Source organism: Liolophura sinensis, chromosome 5 (genome assembly GCF_032854445.1).
Source record: "Liolophura sinensis isolate JHLJ2023 chromosome 5, CUHK_Ljap_v2, whole genome shotgun sequence".
NCBI lineage: Eukaryota > Metazoa > Mollusca > Polyplacophora > Chitonida > Chitonidae > Liolophura > Liolophura sinensis.
Genome location: NC_088299.1, coordinates 16,207,507 through 16,231,787, shown reverse-complemented (window position 1 = coordinate 16,231,787; position 24,281 = coordinate 16,207,507). Strand labels below are relative to the sequence as shown.

Genomic DNA, 24,281 nt, shown 5'->3' with positions numbered 1-24,281 from the left:
AACAACAAAAACGCGTGGTTGTTCTTAATCTTGACCCAGGGGTTTCATGACGAGGCGCGGGAGTCGAGAATCCAAAAAGTTAGTGAAATCGCGCTATATTATTGCTAATCTCACGTGAGAATAACAAGAAAAATTGCGGCGTTTTTTTTTGCTAATCTCGACTCTCCTGTTCTTGACTTGAGGGTTTTGTGAATGGTAGTGGTCAGATCATGCGATATTTTCAGTTATTCTCGAACCTGTTTGTATATTTATTTATTTATTTATTTATTTATTTATTTGATTGGTGTTTTACCCCGTACTCAAGAATATTTCACTTAAACGACGGCGGCCAGCATTATGGTGGGAGAAAACCGGGCTGAGCCCGGAGGAAACCCACGACCATCCGCAGGTTGCTGCAGACCTTCCCACGTACGGTCGGAGAGGAAGCCAGCATGAGCTGGACTTGAACAGCGACCGCATTGGTGAGAGACTCCTGGGTCATTACGCTGTGCTAAAACGACGTCGCTCGAGAAAGTGAGTGGTTGCATCCGTCTTTCACAGCAGACCTTCGTGTTTGAGGGGCTATACCTATGGATTACTCCACAATACTCCCTATCCCCGTCCATAATGCACTCCTCATTTTCTGGGCCAGGTGGAGATGAGCGCCGCGATACTGTACCCTATTTCGCTACACCGAACATTGCGAACAGAAGCGTATTCGACGGAAGCACGTAGAATCTGAACAGGAGGAATTAAAAATGGTAAGTTTATGAACATCTATACCCTTAATATTTTTATTTCATTAAGACATTGGCTGTATACATTTCTCACCATAACAATAGTGAAGTGAAAAAGAATTTATTAGGTTTTTTCTGCGCGGACATCTCATATAGCTAATGTTTTCACAGTGTCACTTTTAGCCGAGTAGGGTCGTTTGCCACATAATTCACTACATATTTCGGCATATATCGTCTCAAACTCTATGCTCTAAGCCTTATCGCCAGAGCTGACTCCTGCAAGTACTTCACTAATAAAGCACGTAGTTCTGTGTAAAATGACTGTTTTCTTGTGAAAAAATGTTAAATGTAAAAAGTAACACTTTTATCCCAATCCATATGCTCTGGGACATTACACTTCTAAGAAATAACGCTGTTGTTAAAATTTCTAACACTATTGCAGATCCATATATTCACATAACGTGAGCCTCCATACCTGACCAGATATTGAGAAAGTGACTGTAAATTGGTTGGAAATTCCTGTCTTTAGAAATTTTTATCCAGGCGTTACTCGATGTTATACGTTCATGACACTTTGAGATTCAAAATACAATGTTATATTTTAGGCAAAGTAACAATCCCGTAAGCAAACGTGTCCTCACGTGCAAACCCGTGTATTTGATATCATTACGTTTGAACTGACCTTGTCTGAGTTTTACTGATAACTGAATATGACAGAAATTTGTATCCGTTTGAACTAAGCAATTTAACGTTTGATAAGCAACGTCATATCCCATTCAAACTACATGCCTTTAAGCTCGTGTGCACGACAACCGAGTGTTGGGAGGCTGAATCCGAGAGCTCTTACATTCACTCGAGGGAAAAACAACTTTCTGTTTATCTTATGTTACTAGAAAATATAAAAGCTACATAAACTATTTATGCTGTCACAATATTGTCTGGCTTGTTCATCTTTATGTGGCTGTCAGTCCCGTGTGGTGCATGGCCACCGTCCGTGATGAAATGGTGAAAAAGACTTCAATTTGTGTGGGGTGGAGCTTGTACTGAGTCAACTCTGGAGTAATGTAGCAGTTTAGTTAACCCCGGGTCTTCCTTTTAAATCAGCACACTGGAGAGTTCCAGTGAGTGACAAAAGTTTATTTTTCCGAGTGAAGGCCACCCACTGTTCCAAACAGTTTAATTAGGGTAAAAACGCTGTGCATATCGAATGTTTCACAGGGGATTATGTAAGAAAAACTTTTGGCGATTTGTGGGGAAACAATCTCATCTTGAGCGACTGGCTGACAAATGCACAGAGCCAGACAGAAGAGTTACACAAAAACAAATTACCATGTTACCAGATAGCAGTAGAGAGCTTGTAAGGAGCCCTGGGATAGTGTTGGCGAACGTAGGCGTTAGAATTATGAACAATGATGGCCTTAGTGCTGGGGTTTAATAGTTACGATCATGCGTTGTGTGCACAACTGGATGCCATCATAAGCATCACGCACTAGTCAACCATCTGTTGGGAAAGTAATAAGTATGTAGGGACTGAATGTCATTTGCCACTCCATCTTCTTTTCATGCAGGATTCTGTGTTTTTTTCTCTTGGTAATGTGAAATATAATTGCAGATGGTGGATGGATTGGACATTGGTCTCCTAGGAACCCATCTCATCCGAGGTAACTAGGGCATAGGCTATGTAGTCTGTTGTACAGTCAGGTCCTTGAGTTGAGTGACTTTTTGGCAAAGTGGTCACGTAATATTCACGTATAAGTAAATGTATATGTATTCGTCACACGGTGTGAATAGGAACTGATCACTTTATTGTAGGGAGATAAGATTACCCGCATAATCCATCAGTGTCTCCTACATAGGAACTCATTGTCTCCTACATAGGAACTCATTGTCTCCTACATAGGAACTCATTGTCTCCTGCACAGGAACTCATTGTCTCCTACATAGGAACTCATTGTCTCCTACATAGGACTTCATTGTCTCCTGACAGGAACTCATTGTCTCCTACATAGGAACTCATTGTCTCCTACATAGGACTTCATTGTCTCCTGCACAGGAACTCATTGTCTCCTACATAGGAACTCATTGTCTCCTACATAGGACTTCATTGTCTCCTGCACAGGAACTCATTGTCTCCTACATAGGAACTCATTGTCTCCTACACAGGACTTCATTGTCTCCTGCACAGGAACTCATTGTCTCCTACATAGGAACTCATTGTCTCCTGCACAGTACTTTCTTATTCACGAAACGGTATATTGATGATCTGCTGGCTTTAAACAAGCCATATATAGCAAAGCCTGTGAAAGATGTTTACCCACCTTCGCTGGATTTTAAGGAAACCGTTGACTCTCCAGATCGTACGTCATATCTGGACCTATTTGTATAAAGACTAAAACGGTTCCCTCTCTCGCAGACTTTACGGCAAGAGGGATAATTTCAGTTTTGACATCGTAAATTATCCTTTCTTGGACAGCAATACGCCGAAGGGTCCTGGCGCATACATATCTCGCCTTTGCAGCATTTGTTAGATCCTGCGTGCTATGCGACGATTTCAGTCAACGTCACAAGTTATTACTGAAAAAAAATAGTGTGTCAAGGGTTTTTTCATCAAACGCCTGCACCCCAAGTTTCTTAAGATTTACAATGAGTGCAAAGGGGGTGTATATTCATCGTACAGAATTAGGTCGTCATGCTGGTATATGTGAACAGCTGCAATCAAAGCGCAACTGAGACACATTTTGTTATCGACAACTGATGATACACAGTTTGATCTAGCATGATACACGGTTTGAATACTGACTTCACTCAGTCGACTAGAATACACCTGGCGTATTTCCAACATTATTGAAAACTGGAGACTGCTTCTCTATGTATGATTCCGTCCTATTTTCGCACTTACTTTACTTTCTTAGTTCTTTGGTGGTTTGCAATATACGTGGTGTTGTGAATTCACCTTGCGATTATTAACCTAGAACGCCCATACTGGTTGACGGCTGATGTCCGAAAGTCTCCAGGCATAGACTCAAAATCTCCCATGTAGGATTTCTCCAAGGTAGCGGTATGGTGTGTCAATGATATGCACTTTGAGAAAAATGGTGTTCACGAACTTTGATGACGCATTGTGCACAGCTTGGCGCTGGATGAAGTACCAATCCATTTAAGTTTTTGTGGTGATCTGGATCTGGAGCCGGAATTTAACAGTTTTACAGCATTGTCGGATACCACACCAGGGCATTTTTATCTAATAAGTTATTTTTACCCTTTCAAAAGATTCACCAGGCTGTTTTCTACATATATCAGAGGTTTGGACCCTATTGACTGAAGTAACTTCTTGTCAGACTTTGGTTTAATCTTGTAGAGAATTTCAAATTCTACCGTCTTTCAGTTCTGTAGGTTCAACATGTATGTCAATTAAAGAAGAGTCAAGGGTCATTATGCGCAAATTGACTGTTGACCTTGTCGTAAGTGACCATTTCACCACATAAACTTGTCTTCAGTTGGTGCTAATTGATTAAGAGATCAAACTCTACATTTTTGACCAGTTTTCAGTTCTGTGGGTTCTTTATCAAAGTAGAATCAGAGCTCATTCGGTGCAAATTGATCCCATACATATACATATAAAGTGACCTTTCTAACACATAATCTTGTCTCAAGCTGGTGATTCTTGCTATTTAAGCCATGCTGAAAAACATTACATCTGGTTCCAACGTTGTAGGTTTTGTGTCAAATAAATCCTTAATTAGTCCTTGTGTTAAGTGGCCTTTCCAGCACAAAAATCTGGTCTTAAGTTGCAGATTTATAACTAGTGTGATTTTCCTTACAATGCAGCATTTGTGTTAGCCTCATCGGCGCCAGGTCAAATAAAACTGAATTTGGGGGTAATTAGAAAAAGCCACACAACCCCAGCCATCACTGGGTGCATTTAAGACAAAGCTTTCATCAGCTTTGATGTCTATTAAACCTCAATTAGCTCTTGGTCTGCATGGTGTGCAAAAATGAACATCTCGTCGATGGGAGATGAAATCACCTTCGTGGGACTCGAATATCCCCTGCTTAGGACTTCAACATCTCCTACGTAGGCAATGTAAGGGCTAGTATTTCATCATCGACGCACCATACTAGCCCTTACCTTGCCTACGTAGGAAATGTTGAAGTCCGAAGCAGGGTCCCACATAGGTGATTTTATCTCCCTACAATGATGTGTTCATGCACTGTGCGAAAAATGGTGTTGGCAGACTTTGATGAAATTTGTCCACAACTTGGGCCAAGTACGGAAGTACCAGTCCGTTTAAATTTTTCATTAACAAAAAATTCTGAAAATTTATGAAAGCGTTTTACACCCTGATGCACAACAATGCATTTTACCAAACAGGGTTTTGTCCCTTTCACAGAATCAGCATGGGGTTCACTACACATATCTGAGGTTTGCACCCTCGTGATTGGAGTGCTCGTTCATTTAAATCACATGGAAATTACAGTTCTGATGTCAATATCCACTTCAGCTTTCTCTTTGAACACCCTTACTAGAATACTAGTCTCCGAATACCGACCAACACCCTTTATTAGAACAAAACATGGAATAGTCTCTGTATACCGGCCAACACCCTTTATTGGAATCAAACATGGAATAGTCTCTGTATACCGACCAACACCCTTTATTAGAACTAAACAAAGAATAATCTCCGAATACCGGCCAACATCTTTCATTAGAACCAAACATGGAATAGTCTCCGAATATCGGCCAACATCTTTTATTGGAACCAAACATGGAATAGTCTCTGTATACCGGCCAACACCCTTTATTAGAACTAAACAAAGAATAATCTCCGAATACCGGCCAACATCTTTTATTAGAACCAAACATGGAATAGTCTCTGTATACCGGCCAACACCCTTTATTAGAACCAAACATGGAATAGTCTCTGTATACCGGCCAACACCCTTTATTAGAACCAAACATGGAATAGTCTCTGTATACCGGCCAACACCCTTTATTGGAACCAAGCATGGAATAATCTCTGTATACCGGCTAACACCCTTTATTGGAACCAAACATGGAATAGTCTCTGTATACCGGCCAACACCCTTTATTGGAACCAAACATGGAATAGTCTCTGTATACCGGCCAACACCCTTTGTACCGGCCAACACCATTTATTAGAACTAACTATGGAATAGTCTCCTAAAACCGACCAACACCATTTATTAGAACTAAACAAGGAATAATCTCCGAATACCGGCCAACATCTTTTATTAGAACCAAACATGGAATAGTCTCTGTATACCGGCCAACACCCTTTATTGGAACCAAACATGGAATAGTCTCTGTATACCGGCCAACACCCTTTATTAGAACCAAACATGGAATAGTCTCTGTATACCGGCCAACACCCTTTATTAGAACTAAACAAGGAATAATCTCCGAATACCGGCCAACATCTTTTATTAGAACCAAACATGGAATAGTCTCTGTATACCGGCCAACACCCTTTATTGGAACCAAACATGGAATAGTCTCTGAATACCGAAATTTTTAGGTCGGCGTCGGCCCCTAAATTATTAAGCTCAATGTGAACAATTGTCTCCGACATGGCATACTAGTATATCCTTCTTTTGGAGATAAAAACATCACCACCCCTAGACTACCAGGGGTCGAATTTAAGGAAATAAACGATACACCCAGGTTTATTTATTGACAAATTTTAAATATAGGGCTACAAAATAATAAGTCTACAGGGGGTTCTTGTATGTCTGTTTTAGACATGGGTCAAATTCAACCGAATTTCTTTTTCGAAGTACATATGCACTCAGACTGCCAGGTCTATTCAGCATTCCTCAGCTAGCATAAGGAACATGCTGTGCTCTTGGCGACCGTTACAGAGTGGGTTACACAGATAGACCATTGTTGTCGGGTGGTTACACAAATAGTACATTGTTGTCGTGTGGTTACACATATAGGCCATTGTTGCCGTGTGGGGACACATATAGTACATTGTTGTCGCATGGTTACACATAAGGCCATTGTTGTAGTGTGGGGACACAGTTCATTTTTGTCGTGTGGTTACATATGTAAGCCGTTGTTGTCGCGTGGTTACACATATAGTACATTATTGTCGCGTGGTTACACCGTTTAGGCCATGGTTGTCGCGTGATTACACATATAAGCCATTGTTGTCGTATGGGGACACAAATAGCCCATTCTTGTTCAGTGGTTACACAGATAGTCCATTGTTGTCGTGTGGTTACATAGATAGTGCATTGTTGTCACGTGGTTACACAGATAGTCCATTGTTGTCGTGTGGTTACACATAGTACATCGCTGTCGTGAGGGGACACAAATAGCCCATTCTTGTTCAGTGGTTACACAGAGAGGTCGCTGGTTTATCCCCCTCAGAATTGTTTTTTACTTGTACAAGACGGTGGTCAGGTTTCAAGTTTATTTTAATTTTTGCAAAATAAAACTAAATTAAGTCAGCTGTATATGTGCTACTTGCCTCCGAAATGCCCCAGATTCTGAAAGATAATAAGGCCATATGGTTAAACCATATGTACCCGGAGATAAGCCTTCTCACGGTGCTGTACATGAGACCATAAGGTCTGTTGGACCTCCATGTTGAGACTGGTACACACAGTCATCAGTGGCAATCAGTAGCACATGTCACAGTGCGCCTGGCGTTCTACACGCATGTATATATGCTCCTAACGTTATACACGGATTGTATGCCCTTCTCTACTTCAGATGTTTTTTCTGCCTGTTGGAGTTAACCGCTGGATATCAGCGTGTCTGGGGTCAACTCCTGGCTAGAGCACGGGGTACAGCAGGGAAGTCTATGCAGTCAACCATACCCAACTCCTGTTGGCTAAAGTTTCTTTCACAAGTGCCCACAACAAACTGTTTGCGCCATGGATGTGAAAGTGGACATGGAGCCAAGAGCTGATGCTGAGAGTAAAATGCTTAACGGCGACGGTGATGCCTCGGAGGATGATGACCAGTACTCAGGATGTCCGAAAGTATCGCGTACCAGCCCACGTGACACTGAGAAGGCCGGCAAAGGTGACACAGACACCGGGGCTAAAACCAAGTGTTCGGCTTGCTTCAGGCGCACGGAGAAAGAGTACGACCGTCTACGCTCAGCTCTTGCCCGGAACAAGCCGCTGTTGTTCAGAAGCGTGCTAATACTTTTCGTATTTCTCTGGCTGGTTTACCTCATATTCGCCGTTGCCAATCGGCGGGATAAGGCCGTACCCATCGTGATATTGTCTATATGCGTGTTCCTGGTTTTTGGCTGGAAACAGTTTAGGAGAACAGTGGGTAGTAAGATTGTGAGGTCACTTAAAACCCATTGTGTGTGCGAGGACAGGACGAAACTGTGGGTAAAGAGGTAAGTACATCATCATCATCTTTGCCATCACGGTAGTAATCGTCCTCATTATAGCCAATAACATTATCCTCTTCTACATCGCCAGTATCATCTTTATCGTATTTAAAAAGATTTCCGTAATTGAGATCTTCATTGTCGTAATTATCGTCATCATCAGTGTCATTAACATTATCGTCTTTCTCATATATCATCTTCATTGAGATCTTCAATATCATAATTATCGTCATTATCAGTGTCATTAACATTATTGCTGAACACGATATGCTTTAGCTGTATTTTGGAACTGGGACTGGAACTTATATGAAAATTGTAGGCTTACTGTCACTGGGACCTTGGTGACAGCGGTCAGTGGTGCTTGTGTAGAGATGTTATATACAGATGTGATGTTGTTGCCACAGATATGAATAACTACTGGCCTACGTCATTTCTCAAAAGTTAATCGGTATCTTGCCACAGATCGGTGGTTTACCTCCAGCACTCCTGTTTCCCCCACCTATAAAACTTACCGCCATCGTACAGGTGAAACTTCTTGCGTATAAAATCAGATAAAATAGATATAATCAATCAGATAAAATCTGGTTTGGAACTGAAACGGGAAGTCGTTTGTTCACGGCCAGCATAAGGGACCTTACGACCAAATACAGTCAGAGCATAACGTTTTGTCACACGGCGATATTAGCTTGGTGAATATATAGATATAAACGCGGATGTTAAATCATCAACATCAACATGACATTACCGGTGACGAGACAGTTAGGTGACATCATCATGACATTACACGTGACGTGGCATTTAGGTGACATCAACATGACATTACCAGTCACGTGACATTTCGATGACATCAATATGGCATTACCAGTGACGAGACATTTAGGTGACATCAATATGACATTGGTAGTAACGTGACATTTATTTGACATCAACATGACATTACCAGTGACGACACATTATCGGTGACATCAACATGACATTACCATTGACCATTACCATTATTCTTGATTATGTTGTAAAACACCAGTCAAAGAAATAAATAAATAACGGCATACTGAAGAATTTTTCACTTTCCGTATACCATGGTTTTGTGGATGGAAGAAACCGGAATGACCGACGTAAACCGCTGATCTTTTGAGACTTTGCCACGTGTGACGTACAAACATACACACAATACTGGAGGCAGACAAGCAGTGTTTGCTACAGCTACAACCCCCCCCTGCGGTCATCGGTCCGAGATTGTGGGTACAATCGATTGTAGACCCTACAACTGAGTTTAGAACCGATTGTACGAATACTATGAGCTTCTTGAACTAAAGAATTGTAAGGCAGTTATGAATTTTAGAAGTTAAAATCACGACCGTAGGCCAAATTTGACCCGTACATAAAGGTGACCTGTGTAAATGAACAATGTAGGTCTACTTGTCATTAACTTTTCTTGCCTTCATTATCAAAAAAGTTTCACATCATAATGATTCAGCAGTTACAAAAGTTACGAAAAGTACACACTAACAGTCTGCTTAAGGCAAGTATCTGTATTTAGCGCCAGTTTTCTTGACGCTCCGTCCAACACGCCATTTGTTCAATATAAATGTTGTGGTACTACGTTATGTTCATATGAATTCGACAGCAGAAAGGCTTGGGGTAGGAATAATTTAATGGCGTCGTTACTTCGGTACATCCGCTCTAAATACGTCATTATAACATCGTGCGTAACTGTCGCCTTTGGAAATTAATAATGAGACAAACAAAATGTTCCATTGTCTCGAGGTCGTTTCTTTGTGGAGGAAACTGGAGTGACTGACGAACTTTCTCAGACTTGCAAGCATCCAATACTGGTGGAAGACCCTTGGTCAGTACTGGTAGGACTGTACACACGGCTACATCAGCGTCGTCGGCCGCTTGTTACCTCCAGACCCCACGAACAATGAGGGTGGGAAAGTCTACAAAGACCCATGGTCAGTACTGGTAGGACTGTACACACGGCTACATCAGCGTCGTCGGCCGCTTGTTACCTCCAGACCTCACGAACAATGAGGGTGGGAAAGTCTACAAAGACCCATGGTCAGTTCTGGTAGGACTGTACACACGGCTACATCAGCCCCGTCGGCCGCTTGTTGTCTCCAGGCCCCACGAGCAATGAGGGTGGGAAAGTCTACAAAGACCCATGGTCAGTTCTGGTAGGACTGTACACACGGCTACATCAGCCCCGTCGGCCGCTTGTTGTCTCCAGACCCCACGAACAATGAGGGTGGGAAAGTCTACAAAGACCCATGGTCAGTACTGGTAGGACTGTACACACGGCTACATCAGCGCCGTCGGCCGCTTGTTGCCTCCGGACCCCACGAACAATGAGGGTGGGAAAGTCTACAAAGACCCATGGTCAGTACTGGTAGGACTGTACACACGGCTACATCAGCGCCGTCGGCCGCTTGTTGCCTCCAGACCCCACGAACAATGAGGGTGGGAAAGTCTATAAAGACCCATGGTCAGTACTGGTAGGACTGTACACACGGTTACATCAGCGTCATCGGCCGCTTGTTGCCTCCGGACCCCACGAACAATGAGGGTGGGAAAGTCTACAAATTCAAAGCCCAAGGCCGGGATTGAACCCACATCTCATGTGCTTCGTTGTCAGAAGATCGAAACCCACAGGGGTCTCAGCTAATTGTCACCGTTAAAATGCATGCTATACAGAGAAAGTGTGAATCCGTAATAAACATTATGCTGTAGCTGATGACAATGTCTGCATGTAAAGGCATCTAGATTGTATTTGTTTTCTTTTGCAGATGCGTTCTGTGCCTCTTAGTTGTCGGCTTACTAATTTTTATTGTCGCAGATACTGGGCGTCACGTGGAAAACATAACCTCACTAGCTGGACTGGTTGTGTTTGTGTGTATTGTGTTTATCACCTCTACCAATCCCTTCAAGGTGAGTTGGTTTAGTGGTTTTTGTGTGTACTGTGTTTATCACCTGTGCTAATCCCTTCAAGGTGAGTTGGGCAGGGGCTCCTCGTGTCTATCGTGTTTATCACCTCTACCAGTCCCTTCAGGGTTAGCGGGTCTGGTAGTGTTTGTGTCTACTGCGTTTACCACCTCAACCAATCCCTTCAAGGGAAGGTGATCTGGTTGTTTTTGGGCCTGTAGTGTTTGCCACCTCTACCAGTCCCTTCAAGTTGAGCTGGGCTTGTTGTGTTTGTGCGTATTGGGTTTATCACCTCAACCAGTCCTTCCAAGGTGAGAAGGCCTGGCTGTGTTTGTGTCTGTTGTGTTTACCACCTCAACCAATCCCTTCAATTTTAGCTGGGCTGGTTGTGTTTGTGTGTATTGTGTTCATCACCTGTGTTAACCCCTTCAAGGTGAGCTGGGCTGGTGCTTTTTGTGTGTATTGTGTGTATCACCTCTACCAGTCCCTTCAAGTTCAGCTGGGCTGGTGCTCTTTGTGTGTATTGTGTGTATCACCTCTACCTATCCCTTCAAGGTATTCACACGCAGTAGCACTAATGTCCTCTGAACGCCCGAATCTTTTACAACAATATACGCAAAACGTTTTAAAAGATAAACAGTTTAAGATTTTGAGCATTTCTCAAATGGCCGATGAAATATATATCGAAGAAATAAATGTAAAAATAAATATAGAGCAGGAAGTATAGCAGGTCATCGATTACAAATGTAACTCGCTTATGTGTGTTGACCAGGTTAAATGGCGGCCTGTACTCTGGGGACTGGGCCTTCAGTTTGTTATGGGGCTCATCATACTGAGGTGGGACAAGGGCTATCAGGCCTTCAGCTTCCTGGGGGAGCAAGTCAAAACCTTTCTGGAATATGCTGACGCCGGGTCCAAGTTTGTTTTTGGCCCGGAAACCTATCTGCTACACCCTTTTGCATTCAAGGTACGTGTATAACATCCAGAGGTTATGTGTTTATTTACTTATTTGATTGATATTTTACGCCGTACTCGAGAATATTTCACTCATACGACCAAGGTTCCGGGGAAACATATAACCATCCGCAGGTTGCTGGCATACGTTGCCACGTACGACCGGAAGGGAAGGCAGCATGGGCTTAATTTGAAATCACAGCTGTACCATTGGTGAGAGTCTCATGGATCATTGCGCCGTGCTGGCACGCTAATCATCTCAGCCACGTAGGCCACTGCAGGAGTTAACGTCGTAGAGTAGACAATAAGGGAGTTTCGAGTGGGAAATGTTGTGTCGTCAAAGATAAGACATGTTTATTGCCTCATATGACTTGTGAAAAATTCTAGGCAACCTGTGCTGACATTAATTTACCGATCACCTGTCTTACCGTGTTCCAGAGGCACAAATGACGCCTCCTCCTTTAGAAACTTTTCAAGTCCACAAACGTTCAGCTTCTTATATTTCTCCATCATTCGTCTTCTCTAAATTATTTTTAGAACACTTTTTCAGATGCCCGTATTATAATATATGTGATTAAAAATATTTTTTTTTGACAGGTCACATGATACAGTTTGACTTTTTCTAACTTTATTGATAAAATAGTTCGCACTCAAAACTCAGCTATTTACTAAACTCACTACTCACTAAAAGTTACACCGGTTTATGAGGCCGGTATCTGAAAATGCCTTCTCTTATTTGAAACACTTTTTTGAAATCCCTTAAATGGACATAAATATTTTATTTTGGCTTTGTCTGTCCGTTTGTTCAAACTAGTCGTATTTCGTCGTGTTAAACTAAATTTCATAAATACCCAGCTTCTCTCGAATCAGAAGTACAAAACTTGGTCGAAGCACTCATGAAAATTATGTGGCCATAAAAGTGATGGTTGCTTAGTAATAACCCTCCAAAAATGCACTCTTGATGCAAAACGCCAATTTTTCGATCAAACGAGGCACTGTGTTTTTTATTTATACAGTATGAGTATGAAAAGCAAAGTTAACCCGAAAAACATCTTTACTGAAACTTTCCTGTATGCATTTCTACCTGCTGTTAAAGTTTCGTGTTGGCTAACCTTTGTCTTCATATGTAAAAAATAAACTTCATAATGTTGTGTGAGCGAAGATGCAGGCTGTATTGTTGTGTAACTGAAGATGTAGGCTGTATTGTTGTGTGAGTGAAGATGTAGGCTGTATTGTTGTGTAACTGAAGATGTAGGCTGTATTGTTGCGTGAGCGAAGATGTAGGCTGTATTGTTGTGTAACTGAAGATGTAGGCTGTATTGTTGTGTAACTGAAGATGTAGGCTGTATTGTTGTGTGAGTGAAGATGTAGGCTGTATTGTTGTGTAACTGAAGATGTAGGCTGTATTGTTGTGTAACTGAAGATGTAGGCTGTATTGCATTAAATAAATGTTCTCATGAATTAGAATGGATAATTTTAAGCCGTGGTATAAGGTAATGTATGGCAACTACAGCGAAATGATACTTGAATCATGGTTGAGAGCGCACGTGGTTCTCTAGCTATCGTTAACATCGACATGTTATGAGTTACGGAAGTATAAGGCTGAACATTTGTTATATATGTATTTAACTGATTGGTACATAACTGCGTTATCAAGAATTTTTCAGAAAGTTACATTAGAGGTGCAGTGATTTTCCTCCATTCTACAGTGTGTAATGCAAAAAAAGGTATTTCAGTGTGACTACAACTGGCTACCAGTTTTTAGATTTTATGAGCTATGCGTTGCTTCAATGCATTCTTGTTATATAACAGGAAAAGAAAAGCAAAACAGAACTGAGAAAAGAAAATACCATATGAGTGTGTCAGTAGCTGTCACTTATAATATATAATCAGTTTCGCTCTTGAGGTGCACAGTTTTTTGCACTGGGCCAATTCCCCGTTTTACCACACCAGGCCCTTTGTATCACGATTGAGTGTGGTAAAGGTTATTTTATTGCGAATGTTGTTTGCAAGTTGTCAACAAGGCAGTTTGTAAAGTTTTGCACAGGTAATCCACTTTTCAAATGTCTGGTTGCATTAAGCTGTTGTTGTTTTTTTTCATTTCTCCGTCAGGTTTTGAGGTGATAATGCTTTATGTCCTTTCTCAGTCAGATTTGCTTTGAAAACGTTTTTATGTCTTTTCCATGTCAGGTTTTGTTAGTGATAATATCTAGGGCCTATATGTCTTGTCTCTGTCAGGTTTTGCCAGTGGTAGTGTTTTTCAGCGCTGTTAACTCGGCGCTACATTACTGGGGGGTAATACAGTGCGTGGTAGAGACCTTGGCCTGGATCCTCCAGTACACATTGAACACCACACCAGTAGAATCGCTGGCCGGAGCTGCCCATATATTTGTAGGCCAGGTAAGAGAACCGCTATCTACGAAAGAGAACCACTGTCTGAGTAAGAGGATTGCTGTCTGGGTAAAAGGACCCGCTGCCTATGGTCTATTCTTTTAGCGAGTCGCCTAATCTGGTTGTCTGTAAAATTCATTTAGTAAGGTTATATTATACAGAAGCTTGTAAACAATTCAAATATAGCAGTTTCATTAAGAGGGTTTACAGTTAAGTCGATAGCAGTTTAGGTAGCTGGTGTCACCCTTCGTCAAAACATATTGATCTCCGCCCAACAGTCAGCATGCGACTGTTTTTTTAATAATTCTGAAATCATCCGAGGCAGTGGTTCTTGCCGTCGAAACCGGGCCTAATGGAGTTTCACATTATGAAATAAATAAAGTCTTCTAACTTGATTTTCTAGCAGAATATGAAGTCCCAACAGATCCATGTGCAGAGCTTGTTTTGATACGTGTCACTGACTAAAGACCATTTTGGTAGCGAGTATGACTGATTTTATAGACAGCTGAATATAGGCGAGTCCGCTAAAGAAATAGACTTTTGGTAACTGGACTGCTGTCTAGTTACCAACAGAGTCGCCGCTCAGGCAAGACAGTCCTTGTCTAGGCTTTCATAAAACATTTATGAAACTTTTTTCGAGACGATAAAATGTATGTGAAGTGGAGAAATTTTTTTTTGTAATAGCGTTGACCACTTACGAAAAAACTCATTTACGGTGGTAAGGGATATTGCAGAGGAAGTAAACAATCGTAGTTAATCGCAAGGTATCTGACAATAATTCCTAACTTAATGCGGCAGCCAAATCAGTGGCATACGGACTTGAAACTGTGACCAGACAAACGTTACAGGCAACTGAGCCAGCGATTATTTTTTGCCTTTTTAAAACATAACCCATTCTTAAATGAATATTCCGAAACTTTATAATCAATATTGCTGGATCAAAAAACAAATTATGGTATTCATTTAGTTATATAATATATTGCCATACTGTTTTGTTTATTGATATGATATATAATCTTACTTATTCGTTCATATTGTAATTTTAAATAAAACTTAAACTCTTGGTTAGCGCTACATTCTCATGGAAGTTGAAATATCTTGATGCTAATCCGTAAATATTTTCGCAGATAATCTGGAAACATTTTCACCGTTTTTTATTTTATTTTTACAACTGATGAATTACCGTGTTTTGGTTTTGAGCTAATTGCTGCGGCATCATTTGTAAATTAAGTGAATAGGACTGTGTCTAAGTACCCTCATTGTTTTCATTTTGTTGTCGTTTTCAGTTGGAAATCCAGCGTAATGCTGAAAAAACCCTTCCTACCGAAGCTGACCGTATCAGAACTACACGCAGTCATGACAACAGGTTTTGCTACCGTTGCTGGTACGGTTGTTGGGCCTATATCGAGTTTGGGGTGAGTGTCTCGAAGAAATATTGATTCAGAAATGTGCTGCTATAGTCGTGAGTGTGTTATGTAATATATATATAACGTTATCTGATTATACTGGATATCTTATCTTCTGGTGCCATTATGGTACATGTTAAAGGCCTAATGTAAAATAAGTTTGAGAATAAACGACAAATTTGAAGTTGAAGTGGAAGTTTTAAGGTTAGAACGCGTGCAAACCAGCAATAGATGCGAGATCTCTGGCAAATGTTTTAATTAATATTAACCACGCAACCCTTTCCCTTGATGAACATCTGATTTAAGCTCACTTTTGCAAATCTCCGTCAGTCCATTTTCTCTTATTTTTGCTCGTAACTGTCTTTATCTGGATTAAGGGGCCTCCGTGGCTCAGTCGGTTAGCGCGCTAGCGCAGCGTAATGACCCAGGAGCCTCTCACCAATGCGATCCCTTTGAGCTCTAGTCCAGTTCATGCTGGCTTCCTCTCCGGCCGTACGTGGGAAGGTACCTGCGGATGGTTGTGGTTTCCCCCGGGCTGTGCCCGGTTTCCTCACACCATATTGCTGGCCGCCGTCGTATTAGTGAAATACTCTGGGGTACGGCGTAAAACACAAATCAAACAAATAAATAAATTATCTGGATTAAAATGTCACTGATCGCGGTGATTAAAGTCGTGAAGAATACGTGAAGTCCTGGGCTTTATAACCGAACATTCCCTTGAACAGTTCTTTAAGCTGTACGTGAATAATACTGATTTGATTGATCTGAATTTTGGCACTGTTGGTAAATGGCGTCACCGAATTTTCATATTGTTTCTCTGGCCGTAATTGGAAAGGTCCGTTGGCAACTTGCGGTTGGTCGTGGGTTTTGTCCGGGCTCTACCCGGTTCCCTCCCACCATAATGCTGGCCGCCGTCGTATAAATGAAATATTCTTGAGTACGGCGTAAAAACCAATCAAACAAGAACACAAACAAACCCCTTTTTGTCAATGAGAAATCCCAGCAATTTAGTGAAATGTCATAAATCTCTTTATACGGTATGTGCTCTTCAATGGTCTGATTTTTGGTATCACGTTTGAGTTTTGAAGAATCCACATGCAGATGACACCTGCAGTTTTTGTAATGTAATGTGCTTATTCCAAAGTGACAAAATTTCGTGTAAAGTTGTCGCCTATAGGGTTGACAAAAGTTTGGTATCGTTGGAGCGCCTTTCCAACGTAATAGATAACTTTTGACTGCTTCTCTTTGCTTTCTTTGTTCTTTGGTGCTTTGTGTTAAACGTCATTTTGTTTCGACTCATAAAGTCGCAGTACAGCAAGCTTCATGGAAGTCAATTTAGTTTGTTAGATAATTCCATTGTGTTCGCCCTCTTTACTCCCCTTCCCCCATCCCACTCACACTGCGCAGATTATGTTCACTGTATGACGTTGTATGTTGTACTTGTGGGCGAATGTATATCCGCTGTATGAGGTGTCTATGATGAACTTGTACGCGGATGTATCTCCACTGTATGGGGTGTCTATGCTGGATGTATGTCCTATGTATGACGTTTCTATGCTGTACGTGTAGGAGAATGTATATAAGCTGTATGTGGGTTTCTATGCTGTACTTGTAGGCGGATGTATGTCCGCTGTATGAGGTTTCTATGTTGTACATGTTGGCGGATGTATGTCCCCTGAATGAGATTTCTATACTTTATCTGTAGGCAGAGGCCGAGCACCTTTTGGCGGCATCCTTTATGTCCGGTCCAGCAGCTCTTGCGCTCTCCAAACTCGGCTTCCCGGAAACGGAGCAGTCTCAGACCAAATCCAAGAAAGACGTTAAACTTCCCAGAGGGTGAGGCTGTCTGACAGCACTTTACGTGTGAATTTTTCAGGCGCAATTGTCTTATATGACTTTACATGTGCTTTCGACGGTTTCTGTGGCAGTGCCCTTGGAAGAGGATGTATTAAGGCGAAGAGTTTTTATTTTCATTAAAACTGTTAATCTTAAGACAAAGCATCAACTTTATTCGTTACCGTCGAGAAACTCAACATCATTGTTTTGGTGAAATACAGTCTCACACAATTTTTATTGTGTAAATAATATTCCTATCTTTATAATCATTATAGCTTTTCCACTAGCATGGCCCAGTATATATACATCTTTCTTTCGACCCTTTTTGTTAAACTGAAAGATATGCCGTTCATTTCCACCACACTGGTCTCCCTTAAAGTTTTCTGTGGTGCTCTTGGTATCAGTGTTTTTTATTGGTTTTCCTGGTCATTTTCTGTAGTGTTCTTCGTTACCGTTTTCGGGGGCCTCCCTGGCCTATTGGTTAGCGTGCTAATACAATACAATCACCCAGAAGGCTCTCTTCAAGCGGTCGTTGTGAGTTCAAGTCCACCTTAAGCTGGCTTCCTCTCTGCTCGCAAGCGGAAATGTCTTCCAGCAACGTGCTAATGGCCGTTGGTTCCCCTGGCCTATGCCCGGTTTCCTCCCATTAGAATATCTTTCTTACAGATCTTTGGTGGTTTTATCACAGTTTTATGTAGCGGTTTTTTGTAGTGACCCTCCTTACAGTTTTCTGTGCTGGCCTCCCTGACGGTTTTCTGTAGTAGTATTCCTTACAATTTTTACAGTGGTCTTTCTTACAGTTTTCTGTCGTGGAATGTAGTAGTGCTTTTCGTTTGTCATTTTCCGTGGTAGTTTTACGGACAGATTTTTTTAGCGGTTTTCATTGCCATTTTGCATAGTACTCTTCCGTACAGTATCTGTTGTGGTGTTCTGTACAGTTTTATGAACCGATAGTAGTTTTCCTTGTAGTTTTCTGTAGCAGTCTAACTTACGCTTTTCTGTCGTAGACTTCTTTGCAGTTTTCCCAAGTGGACTTTTTAGCAGTTCTCTGTAAAGCACTTCCGCGCATATTTCTGTGGTGGACATCCTTGCAGTTCTCTGTAGTGCTCTTCCTTACAGTTTTCTGAAGTAGTCTTCCTTGCAGTTTCCCGTGGTGGACTTCCCTGCAGTTTTCTATAGTGGACTTCCTGGCAGTTTTCTGTAGTTCTCTTTCTTGCACCTTCCTTTAGTGGGCTTTTTTGCACTTTTCTGTAATGGACTTCCTTGCAGTTTTCTCTAGTGTTTTCTGTGTACAGTGATCTTCCTCACATTACATTACCTGTAATACTAATTAATTTTTTGGTGATCTTCCCTACACCTTACATTACCTGTAATACTAATTAATTTCAGGCAGCAGAGAAACGTAGTAGAGGCCGCCTCGGAGGGAGCCACCAATGCCGTGAAGCTGATAGCGTACATTGTGGTCAATATCATTGCCTTTTTGTCCATTTTGGAGTTTATCAACGCCATTCTCACCTACCTGGGGAACAATGTTGGTATCCACAACCTCAGTTTTCAGGTAATGCTTCTCGAGCCACACGTAATGTATGTAATTAGCGATTATCCTACCTACCGATCAACGTAATTGTCAATGAGCGTAGTTACAGACACGGAAGCTACCGCGATTATCTCCTTGGTAGTTACGTGTTTTTACTCTAGGTTCCCTTTGGGAAACATACACAGACATCAGTTGACATCAATCAAAACTGGGGGCCTCCGTGACTCAGCTGGTTAGCGCTCTACCGCACCGTAATGACCGAGGAGTCTCTCACCAACACAGTCGCTGTGAGTTCAAGTCCAGCTCATGCGGGCTTCCTCTCCGGCCGTAAGTTGGAAGGTCTGTCAGCAACCTGTGGATGGTTGTGGGTTTCCCCTGGGCTGTGCCTGGTTTCCTCCGACCATAATGCTGACCGCCGTCGTATAAATAAAATATTTTTGAGTACAGCGGAAAACACCAATCAAATAAATAAATAAATCAATAATGTCGCCTCTTTAGACGACTGACAATTTTTTCTTCTTGTGCACACAAGTTTTGTGCATACAAGGTTTAGCGGATATTTTGCTTATTGATTTCAATGCAGGCTGTATGTAAGCTTCTTGAGGTGACGTCATTTACAATGAGTAGGTCTTTGATTAAGTAGCTTCTTCGTTCAAACTTAAAATCCTTGCATATAGTATGTTTTACACGTTCACGTCTCGCATATGTGGACTCCACCAGCCACAACATCGTCACCGGTATGTCGATGTACCGTCTTGTATGTAGAGTCTGGTATGTACAGTTTGGTATGTACAGTCTAGTCTAGTATGACTAGTCACCATACACCCATTTGTCCGATCCGTTCGTTTTAACGCAAAACGCCCCTCCCCCCACACTTACTTCCATAGGAATCCCACACCCGGAGTTTGGAAATATCCAGGTACATCCCCATGCCTCCCGTCATGGTCTTATAGTACAGAGATGTTCTGGACCCAAAAGGGAGAAAAATTCTGGAGTTAAAGTCCCATGGTAACTTCCAAATGCTTCTGCAAACAATGAGATCAAGAGTTCGAATCCTGGTTCTGCTTGTTGGCCTGATGCTTTATTTGTCGTGGTGCGGTGGTTTTACTTTTGTGCTCTGATTGGTGGTGTTCATTCACAGAATGGTCACACGTAACTGGTTGAAAACCGAACTGAGAACAATAAAATCAAAACAATGCAAAGGGACCCCTCCTCGATGATGCTTAGTCCACCAGCAGAATCAACCAATATAAAAGACTATAGAATGGAGAGTAAAACAGACGTTTCTGTACTTTACAGATGATTTGTTCATACGTGTTCATGCCGGTAGCAGCCGTGATGGGGGTACCGTGGGAAGACACCAGCAAAGTGGGAGCTCTCATAGGAACAAAGGTTTTCATCAATGAGTTCGTGGGGTACGCACAGCTAGGCCCGATGATCAGAAGTGGAGAAATACAGGTGGGGCATCTATAATATAATCATTACAGACAGAATGGAAGTTAATTTTAACCCCTAATAGTCATATGGAGTGGAGATAAAAGATTAACTTATTGAGTTTAGGCAAAACATAAAACATATAAGACAACAATTGACTGCCAGCCTCGCGTCTCAACTGTTCTCCACTGTCCTCCACTGTCACCTACTGTCCTCCACTGTCACCCATTGTTCTCCGCTGTCACCCACTGTCCTCTACTGTTCTCTACTGTTCTCCACTGTCCTCCACTGTCACCCATTGTTCTCCGCTGTCACCCACTGTCCTCTACTGTTCTCTACTGTTCTCCACTGTCACCCACTGTACTCCAGTGTCACCTACTGTCCTCCACTGTCACCCACAGTTCTCCACTGTTCTCCACTGTCACCCACTGTTCTCCACTGTCACCCACTGTTCTCCACTGTCACCCACTGTCCTCCACTGTTCTCCACTGTCACCCACTGTTCTCCACTGTCCTCCACTGTCACCCACTGTCACCCACTGTTCTCCGCTATCACCCACTGTCCTCTACTGTTCTCTACTGTGCTCCACTGTCACCCACTGTACTCCACTGTCACCTACTGTCCTCCACTGTCACCCACTGTTCTCCACTGTCACCCACTGTTCTCCACTGTCCTCCACTGTCACCCACTGTTCTCCACTGTCACCTACTGTCCTCCACTGCCAACCACTGTCCTCCACTGTTCTCCACTGTTCTCCACTGTCACCCACTGTTCTCCACTGTTCTCCACTGTCACCCATTGTTCTCCGCTGTCACCAATTGTTCCCCACTGTCCTCCAGTATTCACTATATTCACCACGGACATACACGCGGCTGGTGAAAATCTGTCCGTCAATGATGATGTGAGAAAGCACAAGGTCGCCGGTTGTTTACTCTTGACATGCGACTCATAAAGCGAATCGCCGTTGTAGTCTTGACTACCGGTCCCCAGGTAAATACTCCCCCCCCACCCCCCACCCCCACCCCCCGCCAAAAAAAGATCCAAGCAAATAATTACATTTATTTACCTTCCAAAGTCGGGGGACTTGGGGTCAAACTCGGGTCGGGTAATACCAATGACTTCAATAATGACACTTGTTGCTGCCTTGCTTGACGCTCAGCACTGAAAGGTTAAAACAAGGAAACATCACTGGTTTGCCCGGTATCAGGATCATGTGACTGGATGGGGTGCCATGTTAGGGGTCTTCAGCATACAACTAATACTTCAGCGGTGGCAGCACTTTGGCGGCATGGACATGCACTGTAGCAAGAAGGCACAGTATATCTGCACACACCTGATGGCTCCTCGTCGGCATAGAACTGAAAAATTGTTAAGTGCGACGTAAAACCCACTTTCCAGCATAATACAGTAACATGTCGACATTTAGAAAAGAAAGAGTTTCAAGACATATATACCTTTTAATTCAACCTAAACACATTATCAGTTGCATGTTCATGAAAAGCAATCAGAGTGCACACAACATATTTTGTCTACAAAAGTTTATTGGTGTTTTCTGTTTTGTTTAACAGAAGCGTACCGGTGTGATCGCCACGTACATCCTGTGTGGTTTTGGCAGTATACAGAGTCTGGGCATCACCCTGGGCGTGTATTCCGCCGTGGCACCCTCACGACGCAGTGACGTAGCCGGTCACATGGTGCGCGCCCTCGTTCTGGGAAATCTCGCGTGCTTCACCACCGCGTGCATGGCAGGTGCGTGACGTATGAAATGTTCATATCTTAATGGGTGAAATGAATTGCATGGATAGAATATTGCCAACTTTTGTTGGATAGAGGTATAATAATTCTCCTTTATTGACAAAGAAATTAATAATTAAAGCACAATAACGTTCAAGTACAAATCCGATTTCTATATTTTAACAGGAATGCTGTATCACGACCAAACGGATATCATGGGGTACGGTGGAAATGCCACTTACACTTTAAACTCAACGATGCCATAAATGACAAGATGATTGAAGATATGACCATATCTGCGACATCTGACAGCATCGAAACTACATCTCTAACGGACATGTGAGATACGGCTGTACATCTTCACCATATATGAATACATCTGAGATACGACACTACATCTCTACCATAACTGACAACAATTGAGAGACGACTGCACATATGTACCATGACTGACAACATGTGAGATACGGCAGTACATATCTACCATAACTGGGAAATCTGAGATACGACTGTACATCTCCGTCATAACTGACAACATCTGAGATACTGCAGTACACCTCATCTTACCATAGCTGACATCTGACATATGGCTGTATATATCTACCATAACTGACAACGTCTCAGATGCGGCAGTATATCTCCACCATCACTAACAGCATCCGGGACTCGACTGTAATTCTCTACCATGGCTGACATCCGTACTATAACTGACATCTGATATACGGCTGTACATCTTACCATGACTAACAACTTCTGAGATACGACTATACAACTTGACCTTAACTGACAACATCAGAGATACGGGTGTACATCTCCATCATAACTGACAACACACAGCAGGAGGGTTCTTCAAGCAAACGTGTGTTTTGTTTCACGCAGTAGAAGAGTTTCTCATATGGACGTGTGTTTTATGCCTCACACAGAAGGAGGGTTCTTCAAGCAGACGTGTGATTTATGTTTCACCCAGTGGGAGAGTCCTTAAAGCAGACATGTGTTTTATGTTTCACACTGTAGGAAGGTTCTGCAAGCAGACATGTGGTCTATGTTTCACACAGCAGAAGGGGTACTTCAAACACACGTGTGTGTGTGTTCCACACAGCAGGAAGCTTCTTTAAGCATACGTGTGTTTTGTGTTTCACGCAGTGGGAGGATTCCTCAAGCAAACGTGTGTCTTATGTTTCACACAGTAGGAAGCTTCTTCAAGCAAGCGTGTTTTTTATGTTTCATACAGTAGGAGGGTTTCTCAAGCAAATGTGTGTTTTATGTTTCACACAGTAGGAAGGTTGCTCAATCAGACGTGTATTTTATGTTTCAAGCAGTAAGAGGGTGCGTCGAGCAGACGTGTGTTTTATGTTTCACACAGTGAGAGGGTGCGTCGAGCAGAAGTGTGTTTTATGTTTCATGCAGTGTGAGGATTCCTCAAGCAAACGTGTGTTTTATGTTTCACACAGCAGGAGGGTTCCTCCAGCAGACGTGTGTGTTATGTTTTACAGAGCAGGAGGGTTCCTCAAGCAGACATTCTTTTACGTTTCATGCTGTGGGAGGGTTCCTTCAGCAGACGTGTGTGTTATGTTTCACACAGCAGGAGGGTTCCTCCAGCAGACGGGTGGTTTATGTTTCACACAGTAGGAGGGTTCCTCCAGGAGACGTGTGTGCTATGTTTCACACATACTGATTATACTGGTGACATTTTGACACAAAATCAATATTCGCTAATCAAATCAAATTTGGAGGAAATAGGAATGCCTAGAGGAAATATTCAGGTTCCCCATCAGGGTAACCCCTGTGACTCCGGCATTGTTCAAGTTTTCCGAACAAAATTTGCTCGTGGTTGAAATGAGGTAAAGTGAGCGTAGAGAGCGACACATGCACTGTATCGTCCTTTCATGTGTTAGGCATGGCGCTCCAGTGAGGTAGCACTATATACCTATGGCGTTCCAGTGAGGTAGTACTATATACACACCTCGCCATTGGG

General features: G+C 42.4%; 1 protein-coding gene across 1 annotated transcript; it reads left to right on the top strand.

The window, feature by feature from the left end:
• The first annotated feature begins 7,619 nt into the window (after positions 1–7,619).
• On the top strand, positions 7,620–24,236 carry LOC135465498 (sodium/nucleoside cotransporter 2-like). Its single transcript, XM_064742738.1, is given in 11 exon segments — positions 7,620–8,098; positions 10,879–11,020; positions 11,787–11,981; positions 14,207–14,379; positions 15,658–15,752; positions 15,755–15,778; positions 17,475–17,601; positions 18,991–19,159; positions 20,438–20,596; positions 22,141–22,323; positions 24,070–24,236. Coding segments are annotated over 11 exon segments (1,818 nt in total). The 3' UTR covers positions 24,142–24,236.
• The last annotated feature ends 45 nt before the right edge of the window (positions 24,237–24,281 follow it).